Consider the following 22,651-nt stretch of genomic DNA (forward strand, 5'->3'; position numbering starts at 1 on the left):
CTGCACGGGCTGTGGCCAGGCCACCCCTTCCCTGGGCCCTAGGGGAAGGGCAGAGTTTCCAGAACGCCGCCGCGGGGTTTCTCTTTCTGTCATGCCACGATTATGGCATCAGTTATTTAACCTCTTCACTCCTTAGTTTCCCCTTCTATAAGATGAGGCAATAGTGTGCCCCCCTCACACAGGTGGTCAGGGATTACCTGAAATAGTGGCTGCACGGTACCTGGCACAGCCTTCAGCCAGCATCTGTGAAACCCCTGGCAGCTGGTAGTGTTGCTTTTTGTTTGTTTTAAAGGTTTTATTAATTTTTTTGAGAGAAGGGAAGGAAGGAGAAAGAGAAGGAGAGAAACATCAATGTGTGGTTGCCCCTCAGGTGCCCCCAACCCAGGGGACCTGGCCCACAACCCAGGCATGTGCCCTGACTGGGAATTGAACCGGCGACCCTGTGGCCTACAGACCCGCGCTCAATCCACTGAGCCATACCAGCCAGGGCTAGTGTTGCTGTTTTTATCTGGCCACTCGGCACTGAGGCCTGAGGCCGGCTTCCTTCACCTGCACAGAGCACAAGGTACCCAGGCCCTCAGCTGAGCCTGGCAGAAAGACAGCTACACAAGAAGACTAAGGACTGGCTGGCGGTTTGTCCAGGGGGGCCCACCGTGGACTTGAGCATCCCATGCTCTTCTCTTGACCTTGGTGGGCTGGAGGCCATTCGGTTCCCCAAATGGCTGCTGGGAGCCACAGACAGGACTGCCTGACTGTGATTTTTTTGTTCACTTATTTTCTGGGCCCAAGCGGCAGACTTACACCATGAAGAGCTGAGTCCATGGGTTTCGGGTGCTCTGCTGGCCACACAGCACCCTTTGCAGATGGTTCAGAGACAGTCTCTCCCTCCCTCCTCTCTAAACAGTCCTTGCTGGCTCGAGAGTATGTGTGTGCATTTGGTGGTTTGTATTGTATTGTATTGTATTGTATTTACAATTTGGTGGTTTCTATTCTATTATATATATTTATTAAATATATACATATTTATATAAATATCTTGCTCTGGACAGGTAGCTCAGTTGGTTGTAGTGTGCTCCTGATATGCCAAGGTTGCGGGTTCGATCCCCTGGTCAGGGCACATACCAATAAATGCATAAATAAGTGGAATAACAAATTGATGTCTCTCTTTCCCTCAAATCAGTAAAACACATTAAACAAAGAACACCTGAGGCACTTCCAGCTCCCCAGGACTCTACAACCCTTACAGGGAGTAGAGCAGCTGTGGGCAGGGGAGGTGACAATGGAGCACAGAACGTGACCCTGGGGACAGGACTTTAAAAGGCAGAGTCAGTTGTTTCATGAGCACTCAGCAGACACTGCGGGCACAGGGTGTGGGGCAGGGGAGGGAGGGTGCTGGGTGGGTTGGACGGATTTTACGGGCAGCACGGAGCAGGACTGCTTGTGCGAGTACGTGAGTGTGAGCGTGAGCATGAGCGAGGAGGGCGGGGCCAATGCAGGAATGGGGGTGTGCTTCCCAGTAGAGGCAGCCTCAGCGTATGATCTGGGAGCTACTCTACCACCTGCCTGAAATTCTCCCACAAAGCTTCATCCCTCGGCTTTGGAACTCTAGGACATGAAAGCTGCAAGACCACAGACTCCTTGTCCCTGCCTCCCATCCCCATCCTCCTCATGAGGAAACCGAGACCCCCAAACCACAGCTTTCCTGCCTGGCACCCCCATTAGCACACATCAGCTCAGCAGGGCCTGACCCCTTAGCACAGGCGGCAAACACAAGGCCCCCGGGCTGAGTCCAACCCTCCACCTTGTTTTATCTGGCCCGGCACCTTGTTTCTACCCGGTGGCAGCACAGAGCTCCTTCCTTCTAGTTAAGGAGTAGTTACATTTATACAGTCCTAAAATTATATTCCGCCCTTTGAAGGCAACCTTGAGGCTGATGTGGCCCCCAGTGAAAATGAGTGGGTGTGGTCTGGGAGGTCACGGTGGTGCAGAGCCACCGCGGGGAGGATTTGTGGGTCTGGATCGCAAGGAGGGACACAGAGGTGTGGCACAGTCAGGCTGCTGCCTTCCACCCGGAGGCAGGAGGGCCCCCATGAGGGAAGGGGGCGGGCTGTGAGAAGCCTTCACTGCCACAGAGAAGCAGGACCACTCCCCTGCGACAGGTGTCCCTGCGGGTCAAACTCCTGTCCTCTCTCCTTTCTTAGGGATGTGCAGAGGAGATCTACTTCACTTTCTTCTTCATAACCCCACAAGGGCGAGGACCAAGGAGTGTCAGCGACAACGGGGCGGGGAGGGACTGCAGCAGACCAGAGACTCCAAGCCCCGTGTGCAGGGCAGGCTGCTCCTGACCCAGCCTGCCCCATTTCCCCAGGGAGGGGCAGTGCGGGCGGGCCTTTTGATTTCAGAACGGAAGCCAGAGCCACTCTGTATTCTTTCAAATGAGAATTCTCTACATTTTTAAAAGTTGTCAATGAATTTAGAGCAGTGAGCCAGATCGAGTCACTGCTCCACCAGCTTGCGACCTATAACAGCGGCGGAGGTCCCACCCTCCAAGGACAGATGGCACCCCGCCCGCCCCCCAGCACGGAAGCCCGCCTCCTGCTCCGCTCTGCCCCCTCCCCAGGCCCTGGGCAGCCTGGCACCCTGCGCACAGCACACACTCCCAGCTGCTCCCAAGGCTGCAGGAAGTCCACGTACCACGTCCGGGCTGACATGGCACACGTGGCAAGTCCAGAGCCTGCTGGGGAGCCACTGGGGTGAGTGGGGTGGCTGGGAGAGGGCAGCCGAGTGCTCTGAGGAGCTTGGGAAATGTTAATTTCTCAGGAACAGGGAAAGAAGGAAGGTGGCATAGCAACAGCTGGCTCTGGGCAGTGAGCAATCCTGTCTGAAAATAAAACATTTTACAATCCACAACTGTGGCTCATTAAGAATGAATGGATCTACTGGTATAAATAGCATGCTGCGTTAAGAAGTCAGGAAACAGCATATGCGTTTGATGGAAAAACGACTGCCACGGAACTGCTTATTAGCTTAGTCGGCTACAGCTTTGTGCTAAATACACAGAGGTCTTTGGTTTAAAGCTTTCGTGGGCTGTGTGGCTTTCTCCATCTTGGACAGCAAAATGTGCCTCTGTACCCCAAGCCCTGATTATAATATGGGGGCATAACTCTGGATACACATTAACAAGTCCACAGTGAGTTTTCCAACCCACTATTACCTAGGTTCTGCTTGAATGCTCCCAGGGACAGGGAGCTTACCACTCTGTCGGATACAAACACCCTATTTTGTGATTCAATGGCTATTGAGCAAGAGACACAAATTTCCCCTGCTCCGTCCCAGCTCTGTTTTCGGGGGAAGCAGCACTGACTGGCCATGCCATCTATTATGTTGCAAACGGAGGCAGCATAAGCAGAAAGGAGCCAGGCCAATCCCTTCCCTGCTGCATGGGGTGCTGAGAGTGGGGGCAGATGCTGAGACTGAAGGGCACACAGCGAGTCCAAGCTCCCAAGCAGGCAGAGGCTGGGGGATGAGGCTGGTCCAAGAGTTCCCTGAGAGGAAGCTGCTGCTGCCACACTCCCGTCTCCACAGGCCTCACAAGCCTTTGTCTCTGTCCCTGCCTCTGGGAGACCTTCCTCTGCCGCCCGGCAGCCATGCCCCGACTTGAGCTGGGCCTCGGTGGCTCTGTCCCATGCAACCCCAAACCTTCCCACTAAATCCGAAAGAAGGAAGCCGGCGTGTGTGGCGATTTGGGCAACAGCTTTACACTGAACTGCACTCAGAGGGGAGGCGTGTGGGCCAGGATTCAGAAGTCTGAGTGCCAGGCCCTCTTGGCCGCAGCCTACGTGACCTTGGGCGGGTTCCCCCGCTCCATCCATCACTAAGCGTCAATTTCGCCGCTTGTAGCTGCCCTACCGGCTGTTGTGAGCATCAGAGGAGATAATGACGGTGAGTCACGGAGCTCTGGCTGAGGCCAGCGCAGCACCCAGTGACTCGGCTTCTCCAGGGAGCAGGAGATGGGGGTGTGGGGGTGGGCGGAAAGGTCAGCCACGGCTCATTTGGGAAGGACGCCCCGGTACACATTTGTAGGCTGAGTGGGACCAGACTGCTTGGCCTAAACCGCCCTGAAGCTTGCTTTCACTGGTCTGCAAACAGAACCACAGTTCAGAATTTTAAAAAAATTATTTAAAATCTATCAGACCAACCAAGTGATAATGAAACTCCTATTTTTTTTAAAACCACTCAGCCGGAACAAATCCAAGACTTGAGTACTTTTCCAGAACAGTCCTTGAAGTGAACCAGCGTGTCATTCTGTTCCGATCCATTCAGGAAGCTGGGCTCTGCTCAGGGGGGCGCCTGAGGCCAGGAAGTGGGAGGCTTCCCTCCGCTGAGGGTCCTGGGGAGGGACTGTGGGTCCCAGGCCTCAGTGCAGCCGGGGAGGTGAATTCACCTCCTGGTGACAGGGAGCTCAAGGCATCTATCTACCTGTGCACATCTGGGGACTTTTGGGGTCTGGGCTGGAGGACAAAGTGGAAAGGACTTCCCAATCTGCCAGGCCACAAGGCAGTGAGGAAGGCTTTGGATGATGGCCCCTTCCCTTCCCAGCCTCAGGCTCCCTGGGAGAGGTGAACACAGCAAAGCCCAGGGGACAGTCTCCAAGGACCCCCAGCTCTCTGCTCCTACCTGAGAAGAGGACATACATCCCAGAAAGTCCACTGAACACTGTCTGGACTCCTGACCTGAGGCTTTAGTCCTCCCCTGACACGCCATCCCCTTAGGTGCTCAGCCACAGCTGGGAAAGGTGGGGCAGACCAGCCACAGGGCAGCCCCAGGCAGAGTTGGCTCCTGGTCACAGTGCTGGGACTTAAGGAAACAAGAAGTCCCATCACAAACCCTGTGTGAGACTGATTTCCACATGCAGCAACTTCGGTCAGATCCACTCAACTCTCCAGCTCTCGTAGGAAACCAGGCTCCATGCCCCGCTTGCCCACTTCTGCTATAATGAAGGGCTGCAGAAGCTAAAGGCTTCATTTCCCAGCATCCCCCTTGATCTTTTCTTCCTTTCAAGTGATGGCTGGAACTGCAGTAGCCATCATGGGGCCAGGAGAGGAAGAGCAAGGCTTGCAAAGACATGTCATGATGTCACTGAGCTGCTGAATCGGCTGCAGTTGCCTTCCTCTAAGAAAAAAATGTAATCTCTTATTGCCCAAAAATGCAAGACTAATATGGTATCCCCCACTCCAACTCCTCTACCCACAGCTCATGGGAGGGAATCCAGATCGAAGGGAAGAAGCCTGCAGAAGAGGTGGGCCCAGCTGCAGAGGGATTAAGACCCAAGGGCCCAAAGTACTGGTTTCACCATTTCCACCTTATATTTCACAGGAGAACAAAGATCCCTGGGAGTGTGCAAAAGTTGACTCTACTGATTGCTGTCATAGACTCAGAGCAATCATCTGCCCGGAGTAATTGGCACGGAGCCCACACTCTGTCCAGATTGATCGGACCTGCCCTCTCCCCAGGGGTAGCCAGGCCAGGCCCCAGGTTGGTCCCCAGGAGACACTCAGGCCTCACAGTGCCCCATTCCTGAAGGAAGAATGACTGTCCTGCTCCGAGCAAGCTTGCAGGGGCTCCCCGAAGGGCCTGCAGGCAAACCCTTGGCCAAAATCAACACCCCAGCCAGGGGAGGGGGTAGCAAACTCACGTAGGAAGCCCACCTGTCCTGTGGGTGCCAGAGTGTCACCAGCTCTCTTTGAGATAACCCAGAGGGGGAAAAGATGGCTAATCTTTTTTTTTTTAACTTTTTTTTTGGATTTTATTTATTTATTTTTAGAGAGGGAAGGGAGGGAGAAAGAGAGAGAGAGAGAAACATCAATGTGCGGTTCTGGGGGCTGTGGCCTGCAACCCAGGCATGTGCCCTGACTGGGAATCGAACCTGCGATGCTTTGGTTTGCAGCCCGTGCTCAATCCACTGAACTATGCCAGCCAGGGCGGCTAATCTTTATCTAATACATTCATTGTGTTATTTTTAACGCATAGAAGTTTAATCTATCTGCAGTGCGTTTCTGGATGCACACGGAATAGGATGGGATCTAATTATGCTGGCTCCAGTTGTTATGTAAAACCTGTCATCTTCCCATTGAGTTGAAAAGCTACCCGTGCTCAGCTTCCATACATTCTGAGGTCTATTATTTCTCTATTCAGTTCCACTTCCCTATTTATTCATTCTATTTGTTCTGGCGTGAACACTCTACTGTTTCTATTGATTAAACTAACTTTAGAGTAAGCTTTAACATTTGGTCAGGCAACTCCTCCCATTACCCTTGCTATTTTTTAAAAAATATTTTGTTAAACTACTCTTTAACTTCTTGATGGAATTTTTTTATTGAAATATAACTCATGTGCCATAAAATTCACCCTTTGAAAGTACACAACTAAGCCCTAGCTGGTGTGGCTCAGTGGGCTGAGTGCCAGCCTGAGAACTGAAAGGTCACCAGTTCGATTCCCAGTCAGGGCACATGCCCCGGTTTGCAGGCCAGGTCCCCAGCTGGGGGTGTGCGAGAGGCAGCTGATCGATGATGTTTCTCTCCCTTTCTCCCTCTGTTCTCCTCTCTCTAAAAATAAATAAAATATTCAAAAAGAGAAAGGACACAATTCAGTGTTTTTTTTGTATCTTCATAAAGTCACGCAACCACCACTATCTAATTCCGGAACATTTTTACCTCTTTTAAAAGAAACCCTGCAGCCACTAGCAGCTCCCGCCCCCCCTCCCCGTCCCCCCATTTCCCCATCTTCCCCAGCTCCTGGCGACCCAGTCTGCTTTCTGTCCCCGTGGGTCTGCCTTTTCTGGACACTGCGTGGAAGTGGAATCACACACTACACGGCCTTTGTCTCTGCTCCTGTCCCTCAGCGTGGCACCTGCACGGGTGCGTCTGTGCTGCAGCGCGTGTGTCGGCACCTCTTTGTTTTAAGGCGCACAGATCCCACTGTGCGCCACCTCTCGTTTGTCTGATGGGGAAGGAAAACATCTGGACTCACTTCTCGCTGAAAACCCCACTGGGAATCAGACGGTTGTTCCACTCACTAATTTGGAGGCATCAAGCTTCTTATCTGCCTCTGTTCATGTCTTACTTTTGTCCTGTGATAAGATTGTTGAGCCTATAATTAATTGTCTTTTAAAATGTTTCTGGGCATTTTATAATTTTTATTGCAATTTTGAGTGGATTTTCCCATTTCTACTTCTAATTAGTCAGTACAGAGTAACACCATTGATTCTTCATGTAAACTATTGATTTGCTGCATGTGCTATCACTTCCCGAGTTCTCCTGCTAACCCCAGGGGGTTGTTTACTGTAGTGGACTCTCGTGGGCGTTCTTGGCTTACCATCACCTCATCTACAAATAAGAATTTCTTCTCTTTTCTAATAGTAGGAGATTCTTTTCTTTCCCTTTTTTTTAATGAAAAGATTTCATTTATTTACTCTTAGAGAGAGGGGAAGGGAGGGAGAAAGAGAGGGAGAGAAACCTAGATGTGTGAGAGAAACATCCATCGGTTGCCTCTTGCACACCCCCAGCTGGGGACCTGGCCCGCAACTCAGGCATGTGCCCTGACTGGGAATCGAACCAGTGAGCCCTCGGTTTGCAGGCCGGCACTCAACCCACTGAGCCACACCAGCCAGGGCTATTTTATGTTCTCGCCTTATTACAGCAGTTAAATACAATCAAATACTGTTGAATAATGGGGATCACGGGGTAGGCTTGGTTTGCATTTTGACAGGACACGGCTTCAGCGCATCACCACTTTGTACGGCTTTGGTGTCCGCTGTTTTCCCTTTTTGGTAGTCTTATCATTTTAGGTAATTTCCTTTTATCATTATATTACTTAAACTTTTTATTTAACAGATATTTTTAACTTTGGAGAGGAAGATATTTCAAGGCAAAACAGGAAACCTGAAAATTGCCAAGCAAAAGACAGACATGCTTGACTTCACAAAAATTAAGAAAAAAATGATTTTGAATGGCAACATCGATTTTTGAATGGCAGAGACTATGCAAAACATAAAGTCAAGGAGAAAAATATTTGCAACCCACTTAGTATCCCTAACATATCAATAAGAGAAAGTAATTTAATAAAATATGATCAATGGATTTAAACAGGTAATGTTTAAAAGAGGACATAAATAATGAATAAATAATAAAGATATGAAGATACACAAATGTTTTAAATTAAAATAACAAAGTATCATTTTTCATCTAGTACACTTGCCAAAATGATAAATACCAATACTATTCATGGCAGGCAAGGATGCAGGAATAAATGAGTACAAAAGCTTTTTATAGAAAACATTTCTGGAATATACTTTGGCAACGACTATTGAAATTTCACACATGCAACTCCAGTTTTGGAAGCCTGCCCCCCGGAAAGAAAGTGTCACATACACGTAAGGCTGTTTCGGGATTGCTTTCGGTTATGAAAAGGCAGAAACAATTTGAATGTCCAGCAATAGGTGAGTAATTAAACAATAATACAGGATATAATGGGATTTTATTCAGCTATTAAAAATAATAAAGTGAAATCTATACCTATGGATCTGGAGGGATGCCAATGATATTCTTTTAGGTGGAGAAAGCAACATGGAGAGGTATGGGTAAGAGCCTATTTCTGTTACTAAAACACAAGCAAAAACACAGCAAAACGACAAATAACCCAATATCAAGTATCTGTCTGCAGGAACAGGGAGAAAGGGTTTTAGAGATGATGGCAGAAGGTTTTAATTTTTCATATACTTTTGAATTAACTTGTTAAAATATATTATGTATGCCTATGCAATTAAAAATTAACAAAGAAAATTTAAAGGAGGAAGAAAAGGAACCTGCCTCGGAAACATCAATACATTTCATTTGATGGTTTTGTGAACTGAAAAGTTCATGGCTTGTATCTATTGATTACCTTTCCTGCTCCAAAAGGGCAGGAGAAAGAGCAGGGTGGGCTGGGAGAGGGGGTGAGCTGGGGGCCGCAGGTGCACCAGCCCGGGGGAGGGGGAGCGGGAGGGAGGGAGGGAGAAGCAGAGATGGAGGAACGGGGCTGGGGGATGTGGGAAAGAGGGCCAGAGGGAGTGTGCGGCTGTCAGGATCAGCCTCCCTGCCAGGGAACAAGGGCTTGGGGGCAGCAGGGGACGCTGGCCCTGGGTCCCTGCAGGCAGCAGCCTGGGACAGACTCTTCACGAAAGCGGGGAGACTGACACCCTCGAGCGTTCCCTGGTGCTGTCCAGTGGGCCCTGACCTAGAGGAGCCTGCAGGCCCTAAGGAAACCCCTCCACAGGTTTTCGAAAACCCTGCGGCAGGTGGGTGGTTCGTTCACTCATCTGGTGAGCATCTCTCTGTGCCTCTCCCATGCGGCATGCTGGGAAATCAGGCTGCGCAGGGTGGCCGTGGCCTTGCCCGCATGCAGCTTTCAGGTGGTGGGGGAGACCCCACCCCGAGGCTGCTTCCACAGCCTTAAACTCCCTTTTGGCTGGATGGGGTGACATGAGGGCCAGGCCCATGAGCCCACTTTGACCCGGGTCACACACTGCAGGTCTGATCCCAGCTACATGCCTGGCACCTGGGCACTGCTGATGGTGGGGCCTGGGATGGGGAGAGAAACTGCTTTAAAAGGTGGAAAAACACCACCTGGTTCCCCAGCTGGCAGTGGTCGGGAGAGGCCTGGTGACATCCCTGTGCCACGCTCCCAAGGCCACTCCCTGGGTCCCGTCTGCTGCCAGGACCCTGGCAGCCTCCAGGAGACCAGCCTGAGAAGGAATCAGATGGAAGCTGCAGCCCCTGGAAGCTTGGGGGTGCTTCTCAGCGGCAGACATGCTCGAGTCCTTCCAGCCACAGACTTGACCTTGAAGCCATGTGAACCACAGAAGGGCTAGTATGGGGCTAACCTCATAGAAGGTCCTGCCCTTGCCCCCAGACTCAGGGAGGACCTCCTGTAAGGACGGTTTCAGCTGGCCCAGGCCTGTGGTCTCCCACGAGTGGCTGGCAGCCACCCGAGAGCCTCTGTGAGTGCACAGCAAGGTCTGGGACGGCCAGGGGACCCAAGTGCAACCAGAAAGCACAGATCCTGGCTTCTGCACAGGCTCCTTGGAGCGGACAAACACCGCCGCCCAGGATCGGGCCAAGAAGCAGGTGAGGAAGAGTCAGCCTGTTGGTGGCTCTCTGGAGCCCTTCCTCGCAAACCTCTGACACTTCGGCTTCTGGGGCACAAAACCTCTCTGCCTTCCTCCTGCCGCTCCCGCCACCAGCTCCCCAGCCTGCCCTCAGGGTCCCGCTGTCCCTGGGTGACCCCTGTAGGCCACCTATTGAGCAGAAGGGCCACCTCCTTCAGCTCAGCACTAACATGTGGGTCATCATGGGGCTGCGATGTGCCTGGCACGGAACTCTGGGGGGCAGGGGGCTCCCAACCTGGTGTGCAGAGGGAGACTGAGGTCACACAAAGGGCCTCCACACAGCCTGGCCTCACTGCAAACTTGGTTAATAAATGGTGCCCACTCTGAGTGTGTGGGTTCCTGGCCTCCTCATCCACATAATTAAAAGGCCTCTTGTGTCTGTGTGGCTGGGGAGGAGCCGCACTGTGCATACACGTGTGTGCATGCATGTGTATGCGTGTGCCATGCTGATGCTGGAGCAGAAAGGGCAGGGAGCGCCCCTCTGGGTGGAGTGGTGGGCCTCCCCTCCTCAACCCACTGTAAGCCACATTCTAACCCCAACAGTGTCCACCAGCTGGTTCCCACTGCGGTGTCTCTTCCCTCACTCTGAGGGGCACTGACTCTCCCTGGCAGGCCTGGGAGTGGGGAGATCCTGGCACCAAGAGTGGAAACGGGAAAGAAGGGAAGAGGGAGCCACTTCTCCAACAAATTCCCCCAGGCCCCCTCCAAGGCCGGCCAGCCCCAGCACCCTGCCCCGGCCAGCCCCAGCTGGGCCTGGTCCCTGCAAGGGCCAGCGATGGCAGGGAAGGTGAACTCATGGGAATCAGAAGTGCAGACAGAGTCCTGAAGAATTAGCAGAGACGGCCGGCTGCAGAAGAGCCGAGTGATGGCCAGGAAAAGGTGTCTGGGGAACAGACGCCAAGCTGTTAACTGCTGGTTATGCTCGGAAGGGCCGACCTTTAGGGAATTTTTACCAGCTAAATGATAGCTTCTGATAACCTTCACAATTTTATAATAAACACGCTGTACTTCTGTAAGAAAAAAAAAAACAACAGCCCAAATGGTACAAAGGTAGTTAGCTGCCAGGTCAGAATCCAAAGACGGAGACTTGAGAGCCCCCTGAAGCGGCTGCACGTCTACTGTCTTTGGTTGAGAAACCTGAGACAACCCCTGGCATCGGGAGGAGCCCCTCATCTCTCCGGCTTCTACCCATTTAGGACCCTTGGTCCGTGAGTTTTGTGCTGAAACTGAGGCCCTTCGGGGCAGAAGGAGCCAGAGCCCAGAGGGCAGGACACGGCCTCTGGGTCCCAGCCCTGCCACACACTAGCGAGTCCTTCCTTCCTCTGGGCCTCAGGCTGCTCGTGTCTAACACGGGGCTGCCGAACACCGGCCCGCTCGCTTGTGGAGCCTGCTGCGAGGCCCAGAGCTTTGGAAATAAAACCTCGAACATGAAAGTATCTTCCAAGCTGTATAGAGACACCTGCCACGCCAGGTACTTTTATATATATACACCAGGTTTTGCTGTGCAGAATGCACACCTTTTTGCTCAAATTTTTGAGGGAAAAATAAGGATGCACATTACACGTGGGTACGCCAATGGCACACCATTGGTATAAGAACCCCGTGTATCGTGCGCACAACTGTGGGTGCACATTATACAGGGCAAAATATGGTCATTGCCTGTGGGTTGGGGCTCCCTTTCTGATGGTGGCCCCCTGGGTGCAGCCACCACAAATACCAAGGGGCCCTGGGCACAAGGTCACTTTCCTCACTAGGACCCGGAAAGCCCAGAGTCTCCCCTTATTGAGACCCAAGACAAGTGCTAAGAAGAGATGATGCCGGCCTGCCTTACAAAGACGCACTTTCATACTTGGCAAAAAACCTCAGCTGACATCACATTTCTGCAAAGATCTATAACACTGCTCTCGGCATTCTCCACCCTCCAGTTAGTGCTTGTGTATGGGATGGCCCCTGCAGGCTGCAAGCAATCACGGTGCTGAGGTCCATCCAGCCACCCATGGGGGTGCCGGTGGCGAGTCGAGGGCACACAGGAGGATGGAACACTGGTATGAGCCACGTGGAGACTGTGGTGGCCACTGGCCGGGTGTCCATTGCACTGTCTGGCTGACGGCCCGGACGTCAGCTGCCATCACGACAGAGGGGGCAAACAGGACCTACCTCTCCCACGGGCCCACGTGTAGACTCGACTGGTCTCCGTGCTTCTGGGCTCTTGCTCCGCTGGCTCCACAGGCAAAGGTCGTAAGTGGGGGTCATCGGCCCGGCCGGGGGTCTTCAGGGGCAGGATGTACTTGGGCAGCCCTTTGTAGAACCAGGCCCCTGACCTCTTCCAGACCTGAGCAGGGGGAGACAGCCGCTCAGAGCTCGGAATGCAGAGCTGTGCCTCGCACCGCGCACCCACGCAGGCCCGCCCCGCCTTCCCCTCCTGGTGCAAGGCTGGACAGTGCTCAGTAGATGCCACCTGCAGCCTCCTGCCTGCCCCTCCCCCCCGGGACTCTGGAGGCTGGAGGAGGAGGCTGGCCGGGCCCCACACAGCACTGGAAGCTGTCAGGAGAGTGACTCAGAGGAGACAACCCACAGCGGGTGCAGGGAGGGCTGGAGTCCCAGAGAAGGCCGCAGAGCGGAATCAGCAGTGACCCTGACAAGGGCCCGAACGCAACGCCTACTTCGCACGACACCCAGGGCCGCTCCCCGCCTCTCCGGGAAGGACACACACCTGTGGTCTCTAATGAGAGTGGGAATATGTGAAGGAACGACTCGACCTTTCCAGGGAAGAGGAAGCCTTGGCGGTGTGAGTCGTGGATCTGCCACCCAGAGCTGAGAGCTGGGGCCACATCCTGACCCTCAGTGTCAGCACCTGCAGGCGGACGTGGGAACCGTCCGTCTCACAAGGCGGCTGTAGGGATCAGACTCGCAGAGCAATGTTGGCCCACGGCCCAGTGCGGGCACAGAGCAGCCACTCGACAGACCGGATGCTCACGGCTGCCGCTGTCCCCCTCGGCCTCTCACCCGACACACGGGGACAACTTCACCGCCTGTGGACCGAGCCCGCTGCTCGACGGGGGGAAGGGGAACTCAGAAGGCCAGGTCTGCCCCATTCTCTCCAGGACAGTGTCCCCACTCCCCCAGCTTCCTCTGTGCCTCCTCGGTGCTGCTGCTGCGGCTGCTGCCAGGGGCGGCTCAAAACCAGACAAAAGGGAAACAAAGGCCCCGATGACACACGCTGGGAAGCACCAGGTGGGGCCCAGCTCTGTTGCTGCGGGAATGCGCTCGGGGTCCCCCAACACGGTGGGAGGACACGCGACACTTCCCACGGGGAACCGCCTGGCAAGCGTTCCTCGAGCAACTCGGCCCCCGTCGTGGGCGTGCGTAGACCTGCGTGTCGCCGTGCAGCACAGACCGGTCGCTCTCAGAGTGACTGCCGCTCTGCTCCCCGCGGCCGGCAGTCCCCGCTTTACGCCCCAGAGTGCCCGGCGCCGGGCCCGAGGCCAACCCCGGCCCCGGCGGGAGTCGTTCATCCCTCCCAGCTCCCCTCTGCGGAAGGGCCGTCTGGAGGGGTGCAGGCTGCGTGGAGCCCCCTTGGGAGCCCCCTTGCTGAGTCTCTCACAGCCCTCCCACCATACTAACTATCTCTCTGAATTGGTAACACACGCACAGGATCCAAAATTCACAAAGTACACAATTAAAAAGTCTCCTTCCCCGTTCCCAGAGGCATCTGGTTCAACAGTCTTTGAGGAGGTGCTTTATTATCCCCACTTTCCAGATGGAGAAACTGAGGCTCTGAAACATGAAGCCACTTTCCCCAGGCCCACCCACCACTCCACACCGGATGCCGCAGAGTCTCAACCCAAACGTTTACAGATCCGAAGTAGCAGCTCACTGAGTTGTGGCTGAGCGGTGAATCAGTCCCCAATGGGTTCTCCTTGTGGACTCTAAGCGTCCTGCAGAGTGGACGCCTGCAGGAGAGGGAAGGGCCACACAGCGGGAGAGAACTACTGTAAGTAGCAGTTGCCCGGCCACCCTGTCCCTAGGAGCTGTTGCGTAGCTCCTGAGAACAGGGGCCCTACCCAGAGGTGATGGGGCTCACCCTGCCTCCTTCTGCTAAGCAAAGGCTCACTCATCCACTCACCCGTCAGCATCAGCGTGAGTGCAGGCTTTGCCAGCCCTCCCCTGAGCACGCTGGCCTCCTGCCCCCAGCATGGGCTGGGCTTCCTGGGGGGCGGCAGGGACCACATGAGGCAAGCCCCTGAGAGCCACGTGTGACCGGCGGGGCCGGGGTTGGCTGTGGACCCCGCACCACACTGACTCCCCACCCCTGCCATGGAAACGGTTCCTCTTTTTCCTTCCTGAGGTGAGACATACATACGTAAGTGATAAAATCAGGACAATAACAAAGAAGTAAAAGGGAGAAACTTTAGGTCACTCATAACATTACCACACAGATGGGGGCCTGTTTAACACGATGCTGTGAATTTTCTGGGCATAGATGCATTTTTGTTTTAAAGAAGAACAGCATCATGTAGACACCAACTCATTGTCACTGGGGGGCCACATCAGCCTCGAGGTTGCCTTCAAGGGGCCGAGTGTCATTTTAGGATTGTGTAAATGTAACCACCCCTTAACTAGGGGCAAGGAGCTTGGCACTGCCGCCGGGCAGAAACGAGGTGCCGGGCCGGACAGAACAGGGTGGAGGGCCGGGTTCGTCTGGCGGGCCCCGTGTTGCCACCTGTGCTGCGGAGGCAAATGGTTTCTGCCCCCACTTAGCTCTGCATCCGAGCAGCTCTCCTGTGCTCATCGGTAACGGTCTCCAGCCTCACGCTCTCATGGCTCCGTGGTTTGGATCACGCTTAATTAAACTGGTCCCATGCTGAGGGACAGTCACACTGCTGCCCATTTTTCACTCTATCAGCAGCGCTGCGGCCACCACTTTGCACACGCGTCATCAGGCGGGGGTCCGTCATCGCCTGAGGAAACATTCTGGGGGTGGAATTGCCAGGACAAGGGACATGTGCACGTTTAGATGGTGATGTATTTTCTCCCCCAGAGGAGAAAGTCGAATCCCCATTGGGGTGCTAAGTGCCTGCTGCACTGTACTTCCTGGTGGGACCCGGGGTCTGGTCTGGGGGGCCTGCTCCAGGGCAACACCCATGGGGTGGTGGGCTTGGGGGTGGCCTTGTCAGGCCCTGAGGTCCCCAGGGTGAGGTGCTGCAGGGGCAGGGTGGGGACCCCACTGCCACCCCTGGGGCACACTCCCCTTGTGCCTTGCCAGAGTGGATGGGACAACCCTGAGGGAGACTCAGAGATGAGGCTCACTCTTCATTCTTGTGTGGCTTTCATCAGGAGGGACCAAAACACACGGCTGAGCAGCGTCTGGGGAGGCCGCCGGGCCAAGCACACCGTGAGCGCTCAGAGAGCCTGCGGGTCACTGCCTCTGAGCGTTTCCTGCGGAGCTGGGACTGTCACACCAGCTCGTGAGTGTGCGTGCTTCTTCTTTGCCTTCAATTAAAAAATGTTCATGTGTGCCCTGGCTGGTGTGGCTCAGTGGGTTGGGCATCATCCGTAAAGCAAAAGGTCGCCAGTTCGATCCCTCATCCGAGCACATGCCTGGGTTGTGGGTTCGATCCCCAGTCAGAGTGTGTGCAAGAGGCAGCCAATCTATGTTCCCCTCCCTCTCTCTCTCCCTTCCTTCTCCTCTCTCTAAAAATAACTTTTAAAAATACGTTCAATTGTGTTGAAATACACATAACATGAAATTTACCATCTTCATCATTTCTCAATGCGCAGTTCAGTAGTGTAAAGTACATTCACGTTGTTGAGTAGCCCATCTTCAGAAGTCTTTTTATCTTATAAAACTTAAATTCCTGCTCATTAAACAACTCCCATTCCCCGCTCCCCACAGCCCCTGGGACCACCCTTCTACTTTCTGTCTCTGTGAATGTGACTGCCCTTGTTTCCGCACATGAGTGGAATCGTACAGTATCTGTCTTTCTGACACATATACAGTATGTGGCTTCTTTCACTTAGCACAGTGTTCTCCAGGTTTATCCATGTTGCATCATGTATCAGAATTTTTCCTTCCTCTTTCAGACTGAATAATATTCCCTTGCCTGTTGTATCACATTTCGTTTATCCATTCATGCGACACTTGGGCAGCTTCCACCTTTGGTCTGGTCCTTCCATGTTTATCTGTCTGTCCCTCTAGGGCCTCCCAGCCGGGAGGGAGGGTCAGGGCGCTCTGCTCACCGCTGTGCCTTCGAGCTCCCCGCACAGTCCTGACGCAGCAGGTGCTCCGTGAACACGGCTGAACGGCACACTGGCTGTGTGGGGTGTTCCCTGGAACGTGTCCTGATCCATAACGTCCGCCGCCTTCCTGGGGAAGTGGCCTGAGGGCTTCACCCAAGTGCGTGTAATTAATCAAATGGATTTACTGTCTCAGATTAAAAGAAGGATAAAGAGGAAGTACCCAGCCGGGCATGCCAGTGCAGAGCAAGCTCCAGTGAACCTCCCTGACCATGAACTCCACAGCACGAGGCAGCTGCATGCTCCCAGTCCCTCTTCCAGCACCAGTGCGACCCACAGTCCCCGCTGCCCCGGCCCAACCTGGTACCTTTCAGTGGGGGGGGGGGCACACCATCAGTCTCACCTCTGGTTGCAACGACCCATCTTCAACCCACACCTCCCCCCTACTTAAAAAACACTGATCAGCCAAGTGGTTTTGGAAAACACGATAAAGAGAACAGGATTTAAACTATTAGGTTGAATTGCATGAAACTGCTGATATTCAATGTTTTTAATGCTATTCAACCACTTTTGACCTATAAGCCCCCTGTCAATTTCATACAATTTGCCCCGATATTTACGCTCAGCAGAGGCAATGCCCCCAGGGGTCTGCCAGGCCTGCATTGTGTCCCCAGGGCCCAGGGGACTGGTCAGTTATTCTCTGAGTCCCTGTAATGGGGCCTGGGCCCTGTCTGCTTCCTTCGGGTTAGCGCTGTGTCCAGGGGAGGGCCTGATGCCATTGCCGCGGCAGAGACCTGACCAGGCCAGACTGGCCAGCGATCCTGCACCAGCTCGAGGAGCGGACGCAGGTGCACCACCTGGTACGGAGGGCACACCTGGGTGGAGGTGCTAAAGCACACTGTCGGTGTTTTGGGGAACGCCTGCCCCACAGAGAGCAGGACTGGTGAGGCGAGGAGTGAGAGATCCCAGCTGGGCCGAGTTCCGAGCAGCCACTTCTCTCCCCTAGGTGCCAATCTGAGCGCACCCCTGGCCTTCTCTGCCTCGATGCCCACCCCTGCCCTACAAAATGCACAGCAGCAGCTTTTAATCACGTGGTTTCTGCTCCCTGTATCCTGGCCCGTCCCCCAGCACAGTGGCAGGAAAAGCCCTTCATAGGAATTAACCCCCACCCCACCCTATCTGGGGCCACAGATCAGAAAAGGTTCACCACTGGAAGAAGCTGTGCGACTCTGCAAAGCCCCAGTCTGCTCTCCACGCGTGGTTTGCTGTGATAAGGCCAGCAAAGCAGCCAGCCTTGAAAATGCCATTTCGTGAGAAAAGACCCTCGCAGCTGCCATGGCACCTGCCTGGGGCGGCCAATGGGGCTGCATCTCCCCGCAGCACCGCTCTGTGCTCTGCTTGCAGGTCTTCATTCTGGTTTCAGCTCACGCCAACCTGACTGCAGATACTGATGGCTATTAGCCAAGCTGTTCCCAGGGAATTTTAATTACCATGATAACAATCGCTAATCACTGGCATTTCCTAAGTGGCTGTGGCTGGAGAAGATGGTAATTGCCGGGCCCTATTGGAAAGAAGGGGAGGCCTAGGGGACCAGCCCCTGGGGAGGATGGGGAGGAGGAGGGAGGTGCCGACCTTGTCCCTGCCTAGTGCTCCTCCCCTTGTGAGTGTTACCGGCTCTGCCCCTCCCATGCAATTAGGACTGCACCCTCAGGGGCTCAGGGGAGGGGTCCAGGCTCTCCACCCATCACCCCACTGGTCTGAGCAGGGGGACAGTTTGTGGCCTCTGCACATGCTGCTCCTTCTACCTGGGGTGCCCTTCATCCTCGGCTCCATCCAGCAGTGACATTCCCCCAGGAAGCCTCCCGTGCCACCTTGTGCAGAACCGAGCGCCTCTGCTGAGCTCCCGGAGGCCACCCGGTACTGCGGGTCTAGTGCTTCCCCCAGCCCGGAGCTGTGAGCTCTTCAAGGGCTGGGCAGTGTCGGCACCATCCCCCATCTCCCGGGACGCAGCGAGGAGCCCCTGGCAGGGGTGTTGCTGACCGACTGACTGACTGACCAAGTGAAGAAGGTGAAGCAGAGACCTGTCCCCAGGGGACAGAAGGTGGGGTCTTCAGGGAGACCACGTTCTCTCCGCCTGACAGGCTCCAGGCTGGGCCCGTCTTGAAAGGCCTCGGGAAATGGCCTGTTGTAGAGGGTCTTCTTGCTCTCACTTTGGTCACCAAAAAAGCAGCAAACAGCAGTGCTGGCGAGGAGGGAGACAAAAGGGAGCCGAGCGCACTGTTGGCGGGAATGCAGACAGGGCAGGCACTGTGGGAAGCAGTAGGGAGTTTCCTCAGGAAACTAAAAATGGAACTGCCGTTGACCCAGCGATCTCACTTCAGGGAACATATCCTAAGAGTCCTGAAGCACCAATCAAATATCACTCCCCTGTGTTCACAGCGGTGTTATTTGCAACAGCCAAGATCAGCAGATGAGTGGAAGAAAAAGATGTGGTACGTTAAGGAACTCTTACCCTTTGTGACAGCATGGATGAACTGTGAGAACATTACGCTAAGTGAAATAAGCCAGTCAGAGAAAGACAAGTACCACATGATCTGACTCATATGTGGAAGCTAACGAGCAAAATACAACCAGAGGCATGGACACATGGAGCAGACTAACAGATCCCAGAGGGGAGGGGGTGGGGGACTGGAAGGGATTAGCCTAAGACATACATGCATGTATGCAGCCCGTGGGCATGGACAGCAATGTGGTAAAGGCGGGGGTGGGGACTGGGTGGAGGTGGGCAAATCAGAGAATGCAGGACATCTGTAATAGCATCAATGATAAAATAAAAATAAAATAAAATAAAAAGGGCCTCTTAAAGGGTTAACCCACCTTGGCAGAGAGGCAGCATGGCCCTCCCTACTGCCTTACCTGAACACAGACAGAGGTAGAGGTAGAGGTGCAGAGAGAGAGAGAGAGCGAGAGCGCTGGCCTCCCAGGAACTCTAAACTCTGAAGCATGGCCAGTAAGACCCTAAGAGCTCTGCCAGGCACCCCCTCCCTTGGCCTCATCTCCCACCTCCTCCTGCCCCTCTGGATCAGCCAGACACAGCCGCTCCCAGTCCCTGACTGTGCTGTCTCTTCCCTCCAGGCCTTTGTACGTGCTGTTGTTTCTCTTCTCTACACTGGGATAAGGAAGTTCAGCCTATTTTAATCCAGAAGCTTCCAGGTCTCCCAATGCACACACATACACTGTCATGCTTGCCTACTTTCATGTCTGTTTCTTTCCTGCACCAGATCAAAGGCCCCATGAGCCCCCCGGGATGCCCAGCACATGCCTACATGTTCTGGGCATTGAACAAGTGTCAGCAGGGACTCCCAAACATGCCCAAATTTCAAGGCTTTAAGCAACTCAGTTTACCTAAGAGCAGCCCTGGCTCTCAGAGACGGCTGTGGACTGAATCGTGCCTCACCCCAAAGTTCATACGTTGACATCCGAACCCCCAATGTGACAATGTTTGGAGCTGAGGCCTGTGGGACACATCAGGTTTAGCTGAGGTCATGAGGTCATGAGGGTGGGGCCCCATGATGGGATTCATGGCCTTATAAGGAGAGACACTAAAGAGCTTGCTCTTCTCCCATGTGTGTGGACGCAAGGGGACAGCGGCCAAGTGCAAGGCAGGAAGGGAGCTCTCAGCAGGAACCCAATCTGCAGCACCTTGATCTGGGACTTCCAGGTTCCAGAACTGTGAGAAATAAACTCCAGTTGTTTAAGCCTCTCCTCCCTACAGGTAGTCTGTCCTGGCAGCCTGCGTTGAATAGGACGCTGGGAGCAGCTGCTTGGGAAGTTTTAGTAGATTAAACACGGCCCCAAATGATTTTCCTCTCCTCCCATCAAGAGGTGGAGTCTATTTCTCCAGGACCTTGAATCTGGTCTAGGCTTATGACTTGCTTTGGCCAACAGAATGTGGCAGAAGTAACATGTGACCGCTGACCTGGCAGCCAGTGGCCTAGACACTTGGAACACCGCTGCCATCAGGCGAGACAGCCTCATGCAGGGTCCCGGAGGAGGGGAGGCCACACGAAAGGAAGGAAGACACCCCGGCCAGCAGCCAGCCCCTGGCCGGTCCCCTGGAGTCCAGCCGCAGCTGCAGAGTAGTGGGCAGATAAAGGTTGTTGTTTTAAGCTGTTTAAGCCTCCACACTGCTGGCAGGACATCTGCCCTGTTCAGACACTTCCAGAGAAAGAAGTAATCAGATAGGTTGCTACTTAATGGAGTACAGCAGGCAAGTTAACTTCAGGGGCCTAAAATATGCAGCCATTCGTCAAATACGAGATGCTGTGAAGAAGGAACGATGGGAGGGTAACCAAAGGGTCCCAGAAATTACAAATACCACGCAGGAGTGTGAAAATGTGAGCTAAAGCATGGAAGACAGAAACGAGGAAGTCTGGGATGTGGAACATAAAGATGAAGAAACAGAGAAACGTGAAAGAAATGAGACCCGCAGATGCTCGGCCTGGGGGGCAGACCCCCAACGACAGGCTTCCCAGACAGGGAGAGCAGCAGAAGAACAACTCCTGGAGCTGAGGGGGGCGAGTCTTCAGGTGAAAAGGTTTATAGTATATATAAGGCAGGAAAAACAAGAAGTAAAAAGCGATAGACATATATTCGTAAAATTAGTTATAAATATAAAAAGAAGATCCTAGAAGCATCCAGAAAGAGAAAACAGGTCTCCTACAAGGAAACCCAGAACGGCATCAGACTTCTCACCAGCCATTCTGGGATGCTAAACAACTCTGCGCCTAGAACCTGTCAGTCACACTGTGCATCACACCCCAGGGCAGAGTGGAGATGCCTAGACTTGCATGTCTCCAAGCTGCCCTTGCACTTCCCTTTTTAAGAAATTACTTAAGGATGAGCTCCAGCAAAATCCAGGTGAAAACACAAGAGAGAGGAAGACAGGGGCTCCCACAAACGGTGTCTGCAGCTCGGGAGGCGAGTCGAAGGGAAATCCCAGGAAAGCAGCTGTTAGGAATCAGCGCAGGCTAGAGCCGGGAGAGGGTCCGATGGACTGGAAAAGGGAAGGCTCTGCGCGGGGGAAGGCAAGATGAAGAAGCTGTGTAGAAGGACGTATGGTTCCGTCACGCTTTGATCAATGAGGAAAAAGGACAGTAAAATGCTCCAGGGAAAACCACAAACCACACCAGAGAGTCACGGCCCCAGTACTGGGTGAACTAAAACGTGACGTGGCTCCAAGAAACAAGGGGTTAAACAGGGTTACATCTGACCATGATGCGAGGGACACTTTCCTCTGTGTGCTCCGGGGTCAAGGAGGTTAGCAAAATGCGATCCTCACATACCATTTGACCTTGAGGTGTTTGATGTTTACAACATAATAACAAAATTAATCCCTAATAAGTATTGAGCACTTTGTAGGCATCAAGTACCATTCCAAAAATGTTACATGTACCTTATTGAACTCTCGCACAAGCCCTGAGACAGACACCACCATCGCCTCTACTTTTGAGGTTAGGAGAGTGGATGCAGGGGAAACTCAGGGCACACGGGGCAGAGCAGAGGACTGGAGCCCAGGCGGCAGCTCCGGGCCGCCCCCTGACCCTCACACACAGGCACGCCCAGGCTTGCAAACGTAAATGCTATTTATCGGTAGTCAGCTCTTAGAACTGACCTGGAAACAAAGTGTTCTGTGTTTTTTTAGATTCAGTGTTTGTCTCTTTGGTTCCCATTCGTCAGAGGAGAAAACACAAGGAAAGTGCCTGAAGTCCACGGGCGGTAGATTAGGGAGGCGGCAGAAAGTGAAGCAGGGAAGTCTCTGGGGATGGAGACAAAGCAAAACGGAGAAACACGTTCACATGGGTGGGCACAGGGCCATCAATAATGAACATTTACAGTGCACAGAGCTCATATTCGGGGGAGCAAAGTAACAGTGAGGGACTCTGGGGGCTCCAGCTTTGGTGTGATGAGGGTACCCTGACATTTCAAAGGAATGTTATCCTGGATGCCTAAGAACAACTGGCAGGGCTCACATAAGACTAACCTTTGCTAGGCCCTGGCTGGTGTGGCTCAGTGGACTGAGTGCCAGCCTGTGAACCACAGGGTCACTGGTTCGATTCCCAGTCAGGGCACATGCCTGGGTTGCAGGCCAGATCTCCAGTAGGGGGCATGTGAGAGGCAACCACACATTGATGCTTCTCTCCCTCTCTT

At 53.6% G+C, this 22,651-nt stretch overlaps 1 protein-coding gene across 6 annotated transcripts in view; it reads right to left on the reverse strand.

Annotated features, from left to right (window-relative positions):
- RPH3AL (rabphilin 3A like (without C2 domains)) overlaps window positions 1–22,651 on the reverse strand; it is a 140,073-nt gene that overhangs the window by 14,943 nt on the left and 102,479 nt on the right. For all 6 annotated transcript variants that reach the window (XM_045835791.1, XM_045835786.1, XM_045835790.1 and 3 more), the window contains one exon: window positions 12,362–12,536. In XM_045835791.1, the coding sequence (XP_045691747.1) occupies window positions 12,362–12,536 (175 nt within the window). The remainder of the gene's footprint in view (window positions 1–12,361; window positions 12,537–22,651) is intronic.

The sequence above is a fragment of the Phyllostomus hastatus genome, unplaced genomic scaffold (assembly GCF_019186645.2).
Source record: "Phyllostomus hastatus isolate PE091 unplaced genomic scaffold, TTU_PhHast_1.1 phas_contig_210, whole genome shotgun sequence".
NCBI lineage: Eukaryota > Metazoa > Chordata > Mammalia > Chiroptera > Phyllostomidae > Phyllostomus > Phyllostomus hastatus.